Genomic DNA, 19,707 nt, shown 5'->3' on the forward strand with positions numbered 1-19,707 from the left:
ATTTTAAGGCTAAAATCTTTATCTTAAGCATTGCATGAACAGCAGACGCTTTTCTCCCACGGCTAAGCTCAATTATCATCAAGGAAAGCGCAGACAGTCAGGGTCACGACCACTGAAGGTCAAAAAGCCAACACATCACAAGAGAATCACCCACCTCTTAAAACAATTGAGTACTAGTATTGCTCCGGATGAATCTGAGAGCAGGCCTGAGCTCGCTCGGGGGCTGGAAATAAACTAAAGTGATTAACTCAGTGGCATGAGGTTACGTAAAGATGACATTTAACGTAATGAAACTTCATCGCACTCAGTCACGCCCTGCCCTTGTGCACGCTTGTGGATAAGTGTGTGCGTGGTGGTCGCTGCATAACTCCAGTCATCTGAGATGTCCGGAGCCCAGCACTCACAATATTCACTTTGTTGTGATGAATGCTCTGTAATCCGTGTTGGAACTGAGTGAAGGAGTTAAAGATCCAAATGTTCCCCCGAAGACCCACCCCTCTTCCCCACCCCCGAGGGCTGATTAATGGAAAGACTGCATGACTCTGTGTGATTGGAATGAAGATGGGGGGGGGGTATTGTTTATGATCATCTTAGAAAAGAGACTGAACTCAACTGATTGACTACAGAGGGGCCAGCGGAAAAATCGAGAGAAGGGTGTTCACTGTTTACAGGGAGGGATGTGATCTAAGTGTTGCATATTATAATTTCACATGGGCTCAACACATACACACACAGTCATCTTTGGCCTGCTTTTGACCTTGCTCTTTTTAGAACACAAAGGGTCCCTGTGTGATATCAAAGGCAAAACATTTCATGCTTTGCTCAGATGGTCACTGGAACAGACTAGGGCCCCTTTATACTAAAACCGCTCAACGGCCCACAGATAGACCTCAACTAACCCCTAACCACAGTCTAAGCACATGCTGGCACTTAACCTAAAGGAATTTAAAGAAATAAACCAATTAAGTAATGGCTGTCAAAATGAAACCAATGCATGCCTCTCCAACAGATGGCACTACGTAACCGGCACTCACCTACCACAATAGTGTTTACAAAAGATATAAAATGTTTGACACAATGTAGAACCGATTAAAAAGAAACAATACCATAGTTTCTTTTTAAGTACCAAAAGTACACAAATAATCCCGCACACTATCAATGCTTATTCACAGATTTATTAGCAATGATCCATAAATGTTACTCATACACCTTTGAGTAGTGGTGGATCTAGGAATTTTTAAAGGCAGGGGCCAAGGTGGGGCCACAGTTTACAGAGAGGGGCCAAGTTATTAAATTATAAAATACAGCTTTTATTAATATGTATATACATAGGCCTATCATTTAATTTCAGAGATTAATTTTACATGTGCAAATAGCAGAGATATCAGAAATTCATAATTTTACCTGCAGTGTTTCTGTGAAAGAAAATAATTGCGTCAACAAATATGGGAGACTGGGGAGTGTTGTGGGGTTTGTTAATACTGCCCATTTTAGCAGTCAGAAACAACATCTATATGATCTATATCATGCTATATCTATATCATACACTCCAAGATCAACTTTAAGCTTACAGGAGAAGTGTCTTTGAGCAAGATTGTGGGTTTTATCAATGAATTAATTTATATATATATGTATATATACCCATCTTTGCTTTCACTATCGATTTCGCCATGAAGCGCCGTTGACATAAAAGCATAAAATGGTAATTTAATATGCTGCATATATAACGCATATACAACAGCTGAGGGGAATCGCGTAAAATAAACCTTACTCGCACATGACTATCAATTTTTGTCCATTTTAAAAAGTTCAATTTTAAAAGCAAACCAGACCAAGCAACATTGTAGCAATTTTAAACTCTGTTTTGGAACAAATCAGTCGATCTACATGGATAACAGCACTTGTCATACAAGAAAAATAGCTGAAGTAACAGGTATCACTGGCGTTCGACACAAACTAAATTGCATCCTTAAGTCCAAGCTTTGATCTAAATCAGCAATCACTGATCTAGAGGAGAGGGGCACGAAACAGGGCCGGTGCCCCTCTTGCCCCACCCCTAGATCCGTCCCTGCCTTTGAGCAACTATTGACAGTGTGCAGGATTATTTGTTTGCTTTTTGCACATTTTTACAAGGTGATTTTTTCTTGTGCGTCTATTGTTTCTTAAGGTGTGCTGAGTTTGAACTGACTGAAAGCAACAAAAATACTAAAGATCCAAAAAGGCATGAGAAAATGCCTATTTATGACCACCAGTTGAGCTGGCAAATTACAAGTTATCCAAGTGTGCGGTAGGGAGGGAAAACTCAAACTCCACATCATTACTGTCTATAGTGGTTTAGTGGTTAAAAGAGACATGGGAGGACATGTGTCTTTGTGGTAGCCAATCAGATTCTCCCAGAAAAAATGCACTTCCCTTTCTTTCAATCCTTAATCCTTGCAGTTTCACACATATTTAAGGCAACAGAGGGCCAATGTGGGCCCCAGTCACGCTTCCTCCAGGGCTTGATGCCAGCAAGCTAGTCATACAAACACCACAGCCTGCCACAGAAGATCAGGGTGGCCCACATGGGAGGCAGCAGAGATGAAGGGGAGGATGGTTGAGGATAACGTGGATGAGCTTCACACACACACACACTCTAAATACAAACACACAGCACTGAAGCCTGTCAGGATGCATGCCAAGTTAGTATACTTTAATTACGGGGACGCCTGGCCATGAAAGGGCTGGGGTGCTTGCATGTGCACTCCTCGCAGGGAGATTACACTCCGTCGCATGGCTCTCAACAGCCAGGATCATTCCTCAATAATGGGCTGAAAGGGTTGAAGAAAGACAGGAGCTTGTGCACTGGGAGGAGGCTGTCATCCATTGAGAAGCTAAGAGGGACGTCGTGGTATCATGCATGGTAATCTTGCATCAATAAAGACATAATGAATATTGGCAAGGGGAGGTATACAGATGGAGCAATCCCTGTTTTTCCCAGTCTTTGTCCTTCTCAAATCTTTACGACCGAGTTTAGAGAAGGAATTTTAAATCACTCAGCTGAGGAGAAATTGCAATGAAAGACTGGTTTGCTTTGAAGACATGGCCTCAGTATTCTCTGGCTTCCTTTTATGACAGACTTACAATTCTGTTGAAACTGAATGTAAGTGTGTGCGTGTGTGTCCACTGCCTCTTCACCCCTCTGACTTTGAAACTCAAATGGAAAGGCTCACTCTTACACGCCAAGAGCTCCTAATTCAAGATTGCGAGTGGCTAGCTAGCATGCATATGAGTCTGGGCAGCAGGTGTGTTTTGTGTGTAAGTGAGTGCATGAGTGTGTGTGGGTTCATGTCAGAAGGCCTCTCCGTCCTGATTGCAGGGGCCTCTCGAGGGACTTGATGCCTACTTGATAATCACTATGTCTGGAAGTACTGAGGCCCCCAATAGCCTGTCTGAGGCCAGAATGGCCCCCTCTGCTTTACAGTGCAATGATTAGCATCTCAAGGGCTTCACGAGAAACCAAGCCATGGAGGTCACAAGAGACTGAGGTCTTTGATATGATAAACTCAACTCGAAAGCATCTTGCAATTCAAGAGGCTCAGACCTGAAACTCAGAAACCTGACCCGATTTCATGAGAACTCAGGAACTGAGTGACTCCATATGTGACTTTGTTTGATTTGTATGGAATTATGAAAGTCTAAACCTACAGTGTGATTCAAAAGAAAAGATGAAAGATTAACCCTTATGTACTGTTGGGGATGTTTTCATCCACTCAGATTTTGAGTCTTTCGTTTCAGCTAGCAGAATGATTTTTGGTGACAAATCCGTTTTTTTAATCACAACTACTTTTACATTAAAAATACGTAATTTTGTGTGTGTTTTTCCACCAAATAGGTGACATCATTTGTGAACTTGGCAATTGAGGAGTTAAAATCCTGTAATTTTAAAAACATTTAGTAGTTTTGATTAGGACTGAGGTTTATTAACACATTTCTGCAAAAAAAAAAAAATAGAAAACAAATATTTATCTGATGGATTTATACAGTGGTTTAATTCAATGGATGTTTTCATCCCTAATATAACAAAAGGGTGTTACATTTGAATAGGGCACAAGGATTAGCATGGATTATCAAAAACAAAAAATTCCACTGACAAAATTTGGATAAAGTTTTAGATTTTGTCAAATCTGTCACAACACATCAGGATTTTTTTGAATGTGCACATATTTACAGCATATTTATCCACATACTATGAAAATCACTCTAACCCATGAAACAGAAAATCATCATACACTTTAAAACCCAAAAAGTTAAAGCAACTCAAACCATTTGAGGAAACTGATTGCAATAAACATTTACAGTACATTCAAAAACTAATCCTAATGAGTACTGTGAACTTAATCCAATTTAGTAAACAAAGCAATTTGAGCAGAGTAAACCCCAATGAATGAAGAGACTCAAATCAACGAAGTACTGTAAAACCCAATAAGTTAAGGCAACTCAAACCGTTTGAGGAAACCGATTACTACAAACCATTTGAATTAAAAAACTAATCCATATGAGTACCGTGAACTTACTCCATTTAAGTTAAAGTAATGAGGTATTTAATGAACTCATTACCTTCAACACTGAATTCAAAACTCTTTTTCAAATGTGTAGAATTAACTTTCAGTACATTTTGAGTTAACTACACTCATTTCATTTGATAAAGTTGGCTTTTGGGTTTTACAGTGTGGTTTGCAACAATGCAGCGAGAAATACATTGAGTTTATTTTAAAAGTGACTTGATGCTAAGGGTGGCTCTCCAAATCTAAAAGTCAATATAACTTCAAAGAGCCTAATCTCTTACCAGAAGCTTGAGATTAACCACCGAGGACCTTGTGACACGATGGTGGCCACTTAAAAGAAGAATAAACCTGTGGAGACAGACAACCATTCATGATGTCGTGCCTGGCCGGCAGTCATGGGAAAGCCACTATCCGATGTCTCCTGATTCTTTTGTTTTTCTAGGTTGGACAGATTTCCTCCTGTGGAAACGATGGAGGGATAGAGACACTGTGTTCTTTTCTTGCCTTCAGGCATATATTCAGGGTCTATACAGTGTGATCTTACACAAATACGCTAGTGCGGTTCGGCGACATGATGAAAGGATTTCCGCTTCATTCTGCCAGAATGAAAAAAAATGCATCTATGTGCATATAGACGCTTTAACGTTTCCATCTTTAGGTGCTGAACAAATAAAGAACTCAACTTCACAAAAGCTGGCAGATCATTGTTCTACTGCATAATCACTTGCAGCAGGTCTGTGGCGAATATAGCGGCCTTGTAGCATTAAGAAGTCATTATCTTTAAAGTTACAAGGAAGAACTTTCCTACCAAGTGTCATCTCCAAGACAGCGCTTGAAAGGAGGTCCCAGAGGGGCCAAACGTATCGCCTCTGATCATGAAACGTAACAAACAGGGGAGCGCATTAGAATTCTGGAGGGCTGGCAGGACACTTCCGTGAGGTGCTTCCATAAACAGAGGGAGAGAGAGACGGGAGAGATGGCAGACACCCCACATATGCAGATGAGATGCATGACACACTCCGTTTCCACAACAACGGAGCCCAAGGGAGAGCTGCCCTGGTGACAAAGGCTTTGGCAGCCAGAACACCAAGACCTCCTCGCAGACAGCGCTTCATCCAGTGATTCTGTGATCAGGGCTTCAAGAACTTGCCTGAATAAGCACACAGAGTCTGCACTGCCCGCAATTCACGAGAAACAAATATTCAAATAACCCTTGAATTACTTTAATAAGATGCACTGCAAATGTATTTATGCATTTTAAACATTCATAATACATTATAATACACCTCATAATCAGTTGCATGGTCTAATAAATATTTTTAACCATGCAGGATACACATTTAAAATCTTGCATGGTTAAAGCTTTATGATTATATTGCATAAATAAAATACATTAAATCATGTAATGCATTTAAATGTCATGTACTATAAGTTACATCTCTTAAGTTATACTCTTTCAAGATGGAAACATAAATAGGTAATAAAATGCATTACGTTTTATGCACAAATAAAGTACTCTTAATATTAAAATTAACATTAATATAATAATAACACATTAATAAAATGCTACATCATATATTTGAAATAATAATAAATACGAATAGGTAACACTTTGCAAAATGCACGATTTAACATTTTATTAATGTGCATTTTTCAATGTAGGTTAAAGTAGGAAAAGGTCTAAGTATTTGTTACTTGTAGTATAGGTTACATTACTTACAGTAAGAAGAATATATGTTATGTGTGGTCGGTACATTATGAGTGGTACGGTAAGATATGGTACGGTTCGGTATGCTTTTATAGCCATTTCACTGTCAAAAGGCGTACCGAACGTACCGTACCACTTTTCGGCACCCTTTGCAAAGGATACCAAGGGTACCAAAAGGCAGAGCTAGACACGCAGCTGAATGCTATTGGTTTACAGAGATACGTCATTTCGCTCGTGCAATAAGCCAGAATGAAAACAAAGGAACCGCCATTTTTTTAAAAACACAGCCGAGAAATTACACCGTAATAATATATACATATAATAACAAGCCATGGTTGACCCGAGCTCAAACAAACCTTGTTGTCGTCTTGATGAACAGCCACAAAGCCAAGAAGAACAAAATCTGCTGTGCCCTGTTGTTGTTTTAAAAGCCCGTCTAAAAGTGCGAGCGGTTTCACTTTGTCCAGAGAGCTCGCGATCTCGTCTATATTTGAAATAACAAACTTTTTGCATTATTTATTTGCATTTATTTATTTACTATAATTGCAGACATTACAGTAGGCTATTTCGCACTGTCATTGATCTGCAGTTATAATCAAATCATGCTCGGAGAAAAGTTAGTAATAAACATTTATACAGAAGTATTTATGCGTATGAAGCATCTGTTTTGTGAGAAGTGCTTCTCATATGACATGTCAATGACTCATACAGCTTTACTATAGACATTTCCTTGAGCGAAAATGATGTTGTCTGAAACTTTCTGTCGTACACAACGCCCACCAAAAGAGTACCACTGGTACCCTTTTAGCAGTGGAAATGCAAGCCTGATAAAGGTGACCCGTACTGTACCGTACTGAACCACTCAGTGGAAACAAGCCAAAAGTGAACCCTTTTAAACCCTTTTAAAAGAGTAGCTAGCATGACAAAAGGATACCAAAAGGTCGATCTAGACGCGCAGCTGAATGTTATTGGTTTACAGAGAAACGTCACTCGCGCTTACACAAGCCAGGAGAATGAAAACAAAGGAACCGCCATTTTTGAATACACAGCAGAGACATTACATCATAATACTATATACTATATAATAACAAGCCATGGTCGACCTGAGCTAAAATAAACGTTGTTGTTGTCTTGAACAGCCACAAAGCCAAGAAAAACAAAATTTGCGTGTCCTATTGTTGTTTTACGAGGCCGTTGAAAAGTGCAAGCAGCTTCACTTTCTCCAGAGAGCTCGTGTGCACTCAGCGCAAGTCTATATTTGAAATAACGAACTTCTTGAGCTGATGATAATATTGTGTGCATGATTAATGAAGTGATTCTGATATCTGATCCTTTCAGAAATGGACAAATGTGAGAGTGAAACGTGAAAAAACAATGGAGAAGCCAGAAAAAAAAAAGAAGGAGTCTTTCAGCAACCTAAAACATGAACAAACTGCCATGTTTAACTATTATCATCACATTTTCGACTATTATGAAGTCAGTATGATGGAATATACTTGACTGTAGGAAATTATGTACACAAGTATTTGTGTATAAATCATCTGTTTTCTGAGAAGCGCTTCTCATATGATATTTGAATGACTGTCTGTATAGCTGTCGTACAGCATGTCCACCAATTGGTACCATTGGTACCCTTTTGGCAGTGGAAACGCAAGCCTGATAAAGTTGATCCGTACCGACCCGTACCTTACCTTACTGTACCACTAATTGGAAACGGGCCACTAAAAAATGTTAGCAGCTTTTAATAGCTGATATAAACATGACAGTTTAATACTCTAAATGACTTGTGGATTGACATGTAGTTCCAGAGATTTATATAATCAACAGAATGTGGAACATGAAATAATGTTACCATTGTTTGTTCAAGTAAAGTGTTACCGGTCTTAATCTCTCAATGTGCCCACATGCAAGTCTAATCCTCAAATGTTTTTTATCAGGTGAGATAAAAAGCTCAGATGGTCCAGCTCTAACCATCTGAAATCACATCTTCAGCGTGATTGATGGATGTTCAGCAAATGTTCTGGATGTACATCCCCTACAAGTGTGGCAAGCACATGAGGGCAATCTGCAGGGATGGCGAGTTCAGTATTAATGCGTGTGACTGACCACAGAGAGTGCCATGTCTGTTGTGACGAATGGACAGATGGCGCCAACAAGAGGAAGGGAAGCGAGCAGCTGCTTTGTCCCTTCGCTGCGGGTGGAGTACGGAGGCGTGCCCGCAGTTGTCAGACATCGGGGGAATGACGTCAGGGCCATTCGCAGATGCCGTTGGCCGGGCAGCTGTCCTTCCCTGGCATCAGGTGAGGTTTGCACAGTTGCTCTGGACACAGCTGTGGCATAAGCTGGCAAGCAGAATTCCAGGAATGTAGCTAGTCACATCCTCCGTTGGCATCTGGTAACTATTGGACACACATAGACACTGCTGGAGAGCACAAGCACCCGGCACACATCAGTGACCTACTGTTTCACTTGACAGTGTCCGTTGCTGCGGGACGGAGTGGTGTCTGCATGCTGGATATCCACAGCTGTTAAAGAAACACAGGCCACCTCATCGCAGCATTAAACAAATGAGGCAGAAAATGAGAGAATACACGACATTACGTTTACGAAGATGCAAAACGCATAAGCACAAGCTGTTTGGAGAGTGTATAAACTTTTATGCCAACACAGCGTCCTTCACTTGCATGATGATCGCTCATTGGCATTTGTTTTTTTCGCAGTAGCCCCGAACAGGTTTATATACAATCGCCATCCATTACAGGCTAATTTTAGACCCATTCATGGGTAGATTTTCCCTCCGGACTCTCCGTAGGTTAAGTGCTACTCAAGGGCACTTCTGAGCAAAGTCAGGACTTTCAAAATAAAAAAATAAAAAATCCTGCAGGCACCTGGTTGAAAGTGTGCTTTCCTCACAGATGTCCAATGAGCTTCATAGCCAGGGGCTGTTTCAATCAAAACCCATCTGCCAGCGCTTCAAATGGCCATGTAGAGCCAGGGTACACATACGTGCACACTGCCTAGTGAGCTCCCTTGCTATCATCTCCACAGATATACAGCTGCATTCTAAGGTACTAACTGCATTTTATGTAACACAAACAGAAACTAAATGAAGCCTTAGAACATGAGTAGTGTCTGTCTACGGACTGCAAGGCAGGGTCATAACATGAAGCATAACTAGTAGTATGTTAAAGGCGTAACTTGAAGTTACAAAGCCCCATGTCAAAACTATGCTGTTGGCAAGATGGCGCAGTACATCAGTTATTAACTTCTACACCTACTTCACACCTAAATCCAACCATGACAGTTATTAACGTCTATATCTACCACAACCCTAAACCCAACCATCTTTGTTATTAACGTATACACCTTCCTTAAACCTAAACCCTACCATCATAGTTATTAACGTCTACACTTTCCCCAAATCTAAACCAGACCATCACAGTTATTAACATCTATACCTACCCCAACCCTAAACCCGACCATCACAGTTATTAACGTCAACACCATTCAATACCCTAAACCCACCCATCACAGTTATTAATGTCTACACCCTTCCCAACCCTAAACCAAGGTTTCCGCTACATTCATTCTTCCATGGCGGGGCGCCACGCCAAAATTGATCCCGCCTTGGCTACATTACAGCTTCTCATTCAAAACATTCGGTTGTGTGTGTGTTTTTTTTAATAGCAGGTGATAATCGCACCAAAACGTATTAAAAGGTAAGTGAATTATAACAGCGCAACCTTTTCTGTGACCGTAGTAGTGCTGTGCGTTATCTGTTTAACCCTTTAAGGTTACATGTTGACTGACTGACTGACAGGTGCGTGATGCTTTAGGCCAGCAAAAACGACGTACAGCCATTTCACTTTACTTCAGGACACATTAATACTGCTCTGTAGGTCTATTGGAGACATTCATAAATATTCCTAGCAAATCTAATAAATGTTGGAGACATACTTGTTACATAAATGCACTAAATCGCACATCAGCAGCGTTTATTGGAGAGCGCACAAGATCTGCGCTTGAGCAGCGTATGTTTGAGGGCGTGCAAGAAGTTTTGTGCACGAGCAGAGGAAATCGGTGCGCAAGCAAAGAGATTGGCATGCTCTAAGGCTACTACATAAATGCAATTTTGACTTGTAATACTGCACTAACGACATTTGTCATTGAAATAATGCCTAAGGTAGTTGGTAGTTCTTTGTAAAAAAGGCCTGCCACCACAGCTGGAAAAAAAATCCTAGAGGAAACACTGCTAAACCCAACCATCACAGTTATTAATGTCTACACCTACCCCAACCATCACAGTTAATAATGTCTACACCTACCCCAACCATCACAGTTAATAATGTCTACACCTTCCACAAACCTAAACCCAACCATCATAGTTATTAACGTCTACACCTACCCCAACCTTAAACCCAACCATCACAGTTATTAACTTCTACTCCTTACCCAGCCCTAAACCCAAACCAGCAGTTTTTAAAGTATAGCTGCGAGTTGCGGAGGCTTTCATACTTGATGCGCTTACCATTGTTCTGTTATTTGCAGCCATAGTGTGCGACAAACGGTCTCGATAAAATGGATGAAGAAGTCAGCGAGTTGCATGGTGGAGTTCCTAAATGAATGAATAAAATAATATATCAAATGAATTGGTTGTAGATAAATTTGGTAAAAACTCATGAAAACATTTGGTGAAAATGTTTTCTGTTAAATATTTCCGCCATTTTGTCAACAACATCTCGCATGGTTCAATGTGATCTTGATAATTGCAAGTAACGCCTCTCTAAGTTACTATAAGTTACGCCCCTTTATGTTATGTCCGTCTTTCAGTCCGCAGACAGATACACTTATTTTACACAGTTAAATGTAATATAGTCAAATGTGGCGACGTGGTGGCGCAGTGGGTAGCACGTTCGCCTCACAGCAAGAAGGTCGCTGGTTTGAGCCTCGGCTGGGTCAGTTGGCTTTCCTGTGTGGAGTTTGCATGTTCTCCCCATGTTCGCGTGGGTTTCCACCAAGTACTCCTGTTTCTCCCACAAGTCCAAAGACATGTGGTGAAGGTGGATTGGGTATGCTAAAATTGGGTATGCTAAAATGAATGTGTGTGAATGAGTGTGTATCAGTGGTGTAGTCGGGGCTATACGCACGTATACTCAGTATGCCTACTTTTTAGCTGGTTGGGTATTACGACTTCTGAGGATCAAAAATTGCGTATGCCCCCAGTATACTCACTTGTTTTGCTGATTAGACTTCCCTAATTTGCATGTATTCGCATCCCCTTTAACTGTATACCAAATGTTTTTTTTTTAACTCTCATCTTAATTTGTTGCAATTGGTGCATTTTTGTTTATATTTTGCGCCATTCCCCGCCCCCTGACGACCACAGCAGCAGAGTTTTTTTAAGTCAACTGAATGATGTCTCGCTGAAACGTTCAGGTAAAATTGTAAAACAGCATGGGCTGGTTGGGTGGGTAATAGTACACCACCTTTTTTTTAGGACTACACCACTGGTATGTATGGATGTTTCCCATACACATGGGTTGCGGCTGGCATCCGCTGCGTGAAACATGTGCTGGATAAGTTGGTGGTTCATTCTGCTGTGGCGACCCCTGATTAATAAAGGGGTTAAACCGAAAAGAAAATTAATGAATGAATAGTCAAATGTTAGCATATTGCTAAACTAACGACACCCTTTTCCTAACATTAGCTAATGATATAGTATTTTAAAGCATACAAATGCTTAGCACACACTAATGTCAATGGGAATGCCTAACATTAGCATGTTGCTGAGCTAATGACATAATTAATACATTATTATCATGCTTATTAGCTAATGATACAAAGCATACAAATGCCTAGCACACAAAAAGGAGACAGGCTTATTTCAATTAGACAAAAAAAATACATATCTTTTTTTCAATACTGAATGAAAACCCAAAAGTCAGAGGCATTTTTAAACTTGCATATCTGCTAAAAGTGAATCCTTGTAGATTTTAAGTAGTACACTTGAATATAAATAAATCAAAATTCAAGACATATCTGAAAAAGGTCACAAAACTACAGTGTTTTAAAATGTCATTCACGCAGATAGCACACTAGATTTTGTGAGGAACACATATTAAGGTGAATTTTATCTATATAAAAAACAAAAATGTTTAAATATTTTTAATTTAAAATATTAAATACTGATAAAATAAAATGATAAAAATGTCACATTATTAATATAACAATAATATAAATATAAATGACATGAACGATTATAAATTATTCATATTGATAAGCTTTCAGGATTTAGTATGGAATAAGGAAAAAGTGGCTGAAACAGGCAGAGTAACAAAATGATCAAGAGAAACTCAGACTTGTGCCTGAACAAGAACAATGAATAGATACAGATGGAGACAGAAACACGGGCACGGTGCCCGCTATAAGAAAGGAGCTGGATGTGACATTTCTTGCGTCTGTGTGTGAGAAAGAGAATAAAATGAACAGCGATCTGCACTGGCACAGCTTCACCTTGACAATGAGAATGTTAGATGCTAAGAAAAGACAGCACAAAAGAAAAATCACAATTATGACAAGCTACAGTCTGTCTTTCTCACAAGCGTAACGCTTTATAATGGCACTCGAAGCAACTGACCAAGCAGCAAACTTCTCAGGATTCGTTCCGTTCTGAACAGCGCTCTCCTTAATCACTGCCACCAATCACGACTTCCGACATTCCTGCCGAGGACTACAAGATGTTGTCAATCATTAATCGCTCTCAATCAGGCGAGATTTCCACAAGGAGAAATCACTTCCTGCCGCGACAACGCAAACCCCCCACCCAATCCACAAGCCTTCCTTCTTGCTCATTGCTTCCAAATGTTATCTGTAATTACCATTCACTCGGCAAATTAGCTCAAATCAGATCATGCTTCTTAATTAAAGTGACATTTCAGCAGTGGAGGGGGTACACGTGTGGCTGCGCTAACATGCTAATTAGCCACGCTAACGTGCTAAATGATAAGTGACCTGTAGCCTTCCACCAGCATTTAGCGTCTCCAAGGGAGATCTTCTCACGAATCCGCGGAGGCGGTTAGGTGGACATTACATGAACGTGACTGACTGGTTATTCACAAGCCACTTAACTGGTAGTTGCCATAGGGGTGGAAAAACACGTTAGCAACTGACCACAGGCCAGTTAGTATGTAAGCTCAGCAATCATATATAAAGCTCTTGTTTCAAACAAATAGTCTCATCCAAAGCATATTTTAAACCTGCTTTACTAGCTGTTGTCTTCAATTTAGAGTATTGATGCTTGAGGTTTTTAGGGTTCAGGTGATGTCAAGGAGGCCACTATATTTATGCGCAGAGGATTTTATTATGGAGATTTTCACTTATGTTAACCTCAATAGTGGATTCTATCAAATCACTGACACTGACCTCCTGTGCACCAGTCCCACAGGGGCCACATTTCTTAGCAGGGTCAGACAATTCATCTCATAAACACATACACGCGCATAAATCTCACTGCCTTCGGTGACTCGCTCTACATAGCCAACATGTAAAATGAAGAAAGCATAATCTAGTACAAGTCTGAATATTGCATGAATGTATGAATATATTCACCCAATCGCTGCAGATATTCATGCTTCTGTCTGTCTATCACAAACATCCATCTATCTGCCCTACATATGAACCATCTGTCCACCCTATACATCATCCATCCAACCTAAATATCCATCCAGCCATCTTCCATTTATCCATGCTATATTTCATCAATCTATCCTAGATATGCATATATCCACCCTAAATGTCATTCATTCATTCCTCTATCCATCCTTTCTAGATATCCACAGATCAATCCTAGATACACACACATCCATGCAACTAGGAGTGGGTGGTAAAATCAGTATTGTTATTTATTGGTATGAAGTTTCGGTATGAACCACTATAGTTTTATTAAAATGTGGCCTGCTGAACCTGCGCCTCTGAAGCAACACAAATAAGCTTAGGGTGTAAGTTTGTCATTTGCAATGGATGCTCGACTTACACAACGCAAATATAGGATTGACGCGCACATTTGACTCGTGCACATTTTCCAGCCGCACCTATTCCAATTTTCCGAATGCCGCAATTGCACAGCAATTAGTGCAAGTAGAACTAACCAATCTGCTTCACATTTTGTATGGAATATACACATTTCAATAATAATGGCAGACTAATTACCTCAGACAAACACAGCGCACTCAAACACTGCAGCGCTTTTTAGTTTTCTCCGTAAACTTGCATCAGAGTTGTAGCAATGGATTGTTCATTTGTCATTCTCTGAAAAAACGCTTGATGGTCGCGTAGTTACGAGAGATGCCAGGGGAGCGTGAGCGCAAAGTCCATTGTAAATGGTCAAGGAATCCACACACACACACACACACGCTTGTCACTCCAGGTTCCAATAACAACACACACGAAAATGAGATTGTAAATAAAAATGGATTTAAGGATGTTGCTCAAGTGGCTTTTTGGTTTCTTTTCTTGTGCATCCCAGCCACTAGCTCCCCATCTAAAAGATTTTTTATCATAGGGGGTAATATAGTCATTCAACTTCACGATTTGTAATGTCGCAATATGTATTTGAATAATGATGGTTAGTTTCTTTACTTGAAATCTCAGATTTGATTATCATAATTCGTGTTGTTGACAGAGTTTGAGGTTTACTGTATCATTAGTATTCACACCTTAAAATTTGCTTCGATTGTTCAGTATTTACGATTTACCATTGCACACACTTTGTAACACTTTATTTATAACGTTTAAGAGTCTCTTAAACACTTATGTTTATTTTATTATAAAGAGACCAGACATTTTGTTTAAATATTTTTGTTTTTGACTATTAAAATTATTTGCCTTAGTAATGTTGGTAAATTATTAAAGTGGTTTAATAACAAAAAAATCCTAATATTCCTAAATTTTGTTAAAAAATATTCAATAATTATCAATATTGAAACCTATGAAACATGATATTGTGATATAAATTTTTTTTTTTTTTTGCAAAATCGTCTAGCCCTACATGCAACCTTTATTGATATACAATAGAAACATTTAGTCATCCATCCTGAATATACAGTTGAAGTCAGAATTATTAGCCCCCCATTTCTTTTTTTTCTTTTTTAAATATTTCCCAAATTATGTTTAACAGAGCAAGGAAATTTTCACAGTATGTCTGATAATATTTTTTCTTCTGGAGAAAGTCTTATTTGTTTTATTTTGACTAGGATAAAAGCAGTTTTAATTTTTTTTAAAAACATTAAGGTCAAAATTATTAGTCCCTTTAAGCTATATTATTTTTCGATAGTCTACAGAACAAACCTTCGTTATACAAGAACTTCCCTGATTACCCTAACCTGCCTAGTTAACCTAATTAAGCTAGTTAAGCCTTTAAAAGTCACTTTAAGATGTATAGAAGGGTCTTGAAAAATATCTAGTAAAATATTATTTACTGTCATCATGACAAAGATAAAATAAATCAGTTATTAGAAATGAGTCATTAAAATATTATGTTTAGAAATGTGTTGAAAAAAAATTCTCTCTGTTAAACAGAAATTGGGGGAAAAAATAAACGGGGGCTAATTCAGGAGGGCTAATAATTCTGACTTCAACTGTATATCATATACCTATCCATCTATTCATCCTAGATAGCCATCCATCTAGCTATCCATGTTGCCATACATATCCATTTAAAGTGAAGTGTTTGCAAACTTTTAAAGATGGTGAGTCAGATACCTTTTAATGGACCTGCAACTGTAATTGTTTACTATTTTCCCATACATTGGTAAATGACACTCGATGAGTCAAAATAATGATTAACAAAATAAGAGAAACCATCACCACAACTTCTACAAACAATCCTCCATGCTGCAGTCTAACAGATAGTCATAGGTCTTTGCTTCACAAACATTAACACACACACATACACTTGCCCAGCTGTCTGCAGCCTCTAAGATTTAGGCCCCTGATTATATATTCATACAGATGAATCAATAAGGCCTCGCAGCAACTGAAAGACTAGAGGAATTACAATGAGCCCACGTCAATAGACTACAGCTTTACATTTCATTAGGGCCAGACCCACACTTTAGCGCTAAATGAATAGCAATAAAACAGCACCGCCGGCACCAACACACATCCAAGATCCAGAGCTGGTCCATCTCATACAGCTCGCCCCTTGAGAGCTCAGACATATTTGGCAAAGGAATTAGATTGGCTGTGGTGGACGAGTAGAGGATGCACAGGATTTGTACTCAATTAAAATCGCATACCATCAACATATGTATATACACCTTTCTGGCTTTCACCTTATTAGGAACCTGGACACACACTGTGTATTTGCACAGAGGCCATTGATTTTTGTCTAATGACACAGACAGCGCTGTCCAGCTCAGGGCTACAGGAAGAGCAAGGCGGAGGAGAAATGTGATTCCGATCATGGGATATCATCCGACATCCGCTGATCTCCCCTCACCACCCCCCTGCATACAACCTATATCCAAGGCAGTGGTTTAGACATCACGCCGGGGTCATATACAAGGACTGAGACAGGATTACTGCATAACTCAGCACATGCCCATTTGTGTAGAACTGTGTGTGCATGTGGTAAATGTACTCTTAACTCTAACAACAGTATTATAGCTGATGGCATCATAATACTTTAAGCAAACCTTCTGACATCCAACCACAAAAAAAACGCACATAATTGCAAATGATGCATTCAACTAACCTTCTTCATCCTGCCGCTACGGGTGCCGGTAAAAGCTACGGTCTGCCCACGATAGTCATATGCTGCCACTGAAGTCATCCCATCATCTTTGTCCAAGAATAAAGGAATTCCCTCGATAGTAGTGGTGCCCCCTAGAGGCTGGTTGAAGTCCTGGCCACAAAAGTTGTCATCTATCTGCAGAGGCTGTGGAGAGAGATAAGAAAAAGGCAGAGTTATTAGAGTAGTTAGGGAGTGGGAGTTAATGCGATGGCAGCTGATATGGCATTTTCACTAGTCTTAATCTTCTGCAATACCAATCCATTGCTCAATATTCCTTTGGGTCATTAAAGGCCATATACTGTATTTTCTGTGCTAATGAATCAGCCAGAGGCCCACACTCGTACAGATATATCGCAGGATGAGTCCCTGTGCTTGTGCTGCTAGAAGAGTGGTCGGAAAATATAGAGGACCTAAGGGAAAATCATTCTCGGCTCTTTACTCCTTTGTACAGAAAACTGCTAACACTAATGTGGCTAGCACCAAATGTCACACACAATACCTTGCAACGCAATGCCTTATGCACAAACGATTGCTAATCGTCCCACACAAAGATGACTGCACAATGCATAAAGTGTCCCGGGAGACGTCCTCTATACTCTGGCCGACAGACTGGGCTCATTAGCGGAGACAAAAGTGGCCATGACCCCCACTGCCCTGCGTTGCTGCCCAACGGTGCCCCTCATCCTTCACCCAGCAAGGGGTGCCACTGCTGCCAAGGATGACCCATTCCAAGCAGCAGGAAGGATATTCAGGCTTGCAAACACTGTAGCGGACCAGTGCTGTGCCCTACAACACAAGAGAGCATGTCCTTCCCTCTGTCCCTGGGGGACACCGGGATTTGCTCTGGAAATAGAATGAACAGAAGGGGATTGGACAAACAGACCAAGTTCATCCCTAAGGTTAGAGACTGTCTGGGTTACACGGACCATCGTGCCCCTACTGTAATTACAGTCGGCACTCAGGTACACGCAGGCTTAATCTCCAGAGAGAAATCGTTTGTTACTCACCGCTCACTGTTATTGCCGCTAGGTGTTATTCTCAGTTAGATGAGGAAACATTATGTTGGCAGAGTTAATGACGCTGGTAATGGCGGTTAATGCAAGCCAACCAATGATGCTGGAAATACCACTTGCGTTAGCAAAGCTTGAAAACTGCTGGCAAAGACAAGGTTGTGGGGACAAACAACAACTTATTGCCTGCATAGAGTGGTTGAATTAAACCTGGATAAAGGCTTAACTTTTGAATTAAAGAACTCATTTACCGATGTTGATTGGGAATGACAGTAAGGAGAATTTTTTAAATCATATCTATCCGTGTTGTTCAATCTATCTATGTTGTTCGTATGGAGCCAGATCAGTCTCAAAAATAATACATTTACAAATTATATTTCATACATCCACAAATTCAAATTTAAAAACACAATTTGTTTATATACAAATCCAATTTCTAAATTCAAAGCACGATGTCTAAATACACAAATCCAATTTGTACATTCAAAACACATTTCAAAAATACACAAATCTAATTCGCAAATTCAAAACACATTTCAAAAATACACAAATTCAAAACACATTTCAAAAATACACAAATCCAATTCGTAATTTCAAAACACGTTTCCAAAATACACGAATCTAATCTGCAAATTCAAAACAAGATTCAAAAATACACAAATCCAATACGTAAATTCAAACCATAATTCCTAAATACACAAATCCAATTCGTAAATTCAAAAGACCTTTTAAAAATACACAATTCCAATTCGCAAATTCAAAACAAGATAAAAAAATACACAAATCCAATTCGTAAATTCAAAACACAATTCAAAGATACACAAATCCAATTCGTAAATTCAAAACACAATTCAAAGATACACAAATCCAATTCGTAAATTCAAAACACAATTCAAAAATACACAAATCCAATTCGCAAATTCAAATCACGATTCAAAAATACACAAACCTAATTCGTAAATTTAAAACGCGATTCAGAAATGCATACCCAATTCGTAAATTCAAAATTACACAAATCTAATTTGTAAACTCAAAACACAATTACAAAATACACAAATCCAATTCTTAAATTCAAATCAGAACTCAAAAATACACAAATCTAATTTTATTTGGTGAAAATATTTCAGATTTTACAAATTGTGTTTTGAATTAACAAATTTAATTTTGTAAATGTGAATCGTGCTGTGCGTGTGTATAAACTTTATTTTGTAAATGTTTTATTTTTGAGACTGATCTGGCTCCATACATCTACCTATCTCTCTGTCTGTCTTTTAATGGCTAGGCACCCATCTATCTACAGTACCTACTCATCCATCAATCCATCCTATAGTGATTCCTCACCTTTTTGTTACCTCAGTTACATTCAGGGTAGTCTTATCTTAATCATCTAAATGTATTTATTTGAGTAAATTAACAAAATGCTTAATAATACTACACAGCTTTATCACCAAACAAGCTAATTAAAACACAATGTCAAGTTAGAAATGCTGAAAAGTGTTGCCCTTCCTATTTAGTATACTATTTGAGAACCTTGGAAAAAACAGAGCAGCCACCCACAGCCAGTGACAGATGCGTATCTATCAGAGGTTCTCCAGTATGCTTCTTGCAGATTACTTTACCCCCTCAACTCAAATTACAGCCTCGTTTTGC

General features: G+C 39.3%; 1 protein-coding gene across 1 annotated transcript in view; it reads right to left on the reverse strand.

The window, feature by feature from the left end:
* Nucleotides 1–19,707, reverse strand: part of plxna1a (plexin A1a) — a 454,670-nt gene that overhangs the window by 338,073 nt on the left and 96,890 nt on the right. Inside the window, exon 3 of the mRNA XM_056449070.1 lies at nt 17,009–17,191. Within this exon, the coding sequence (XP_056305045.1) occupies nt 17,009–17,191 (183 nt within the window). The remainder of the gene's footprint in view (nt 1–17,008; nt 17,192–19,707) is intronic.

The sequence above is a fragment of the Danio aesculapii genome, chromosome 23 (genome assembly GCF_903798145.1).
Source record: "Danio aesculapii chromosome 23, fDanAes4.1, whole genome shotgun sequence".
NCBI classification, from domain to species: Eukaryota; Metazoa; Chordata; class Actinopteri; order Cypriniformes; family Danionidae; genus Danio; species Danio aesculapii.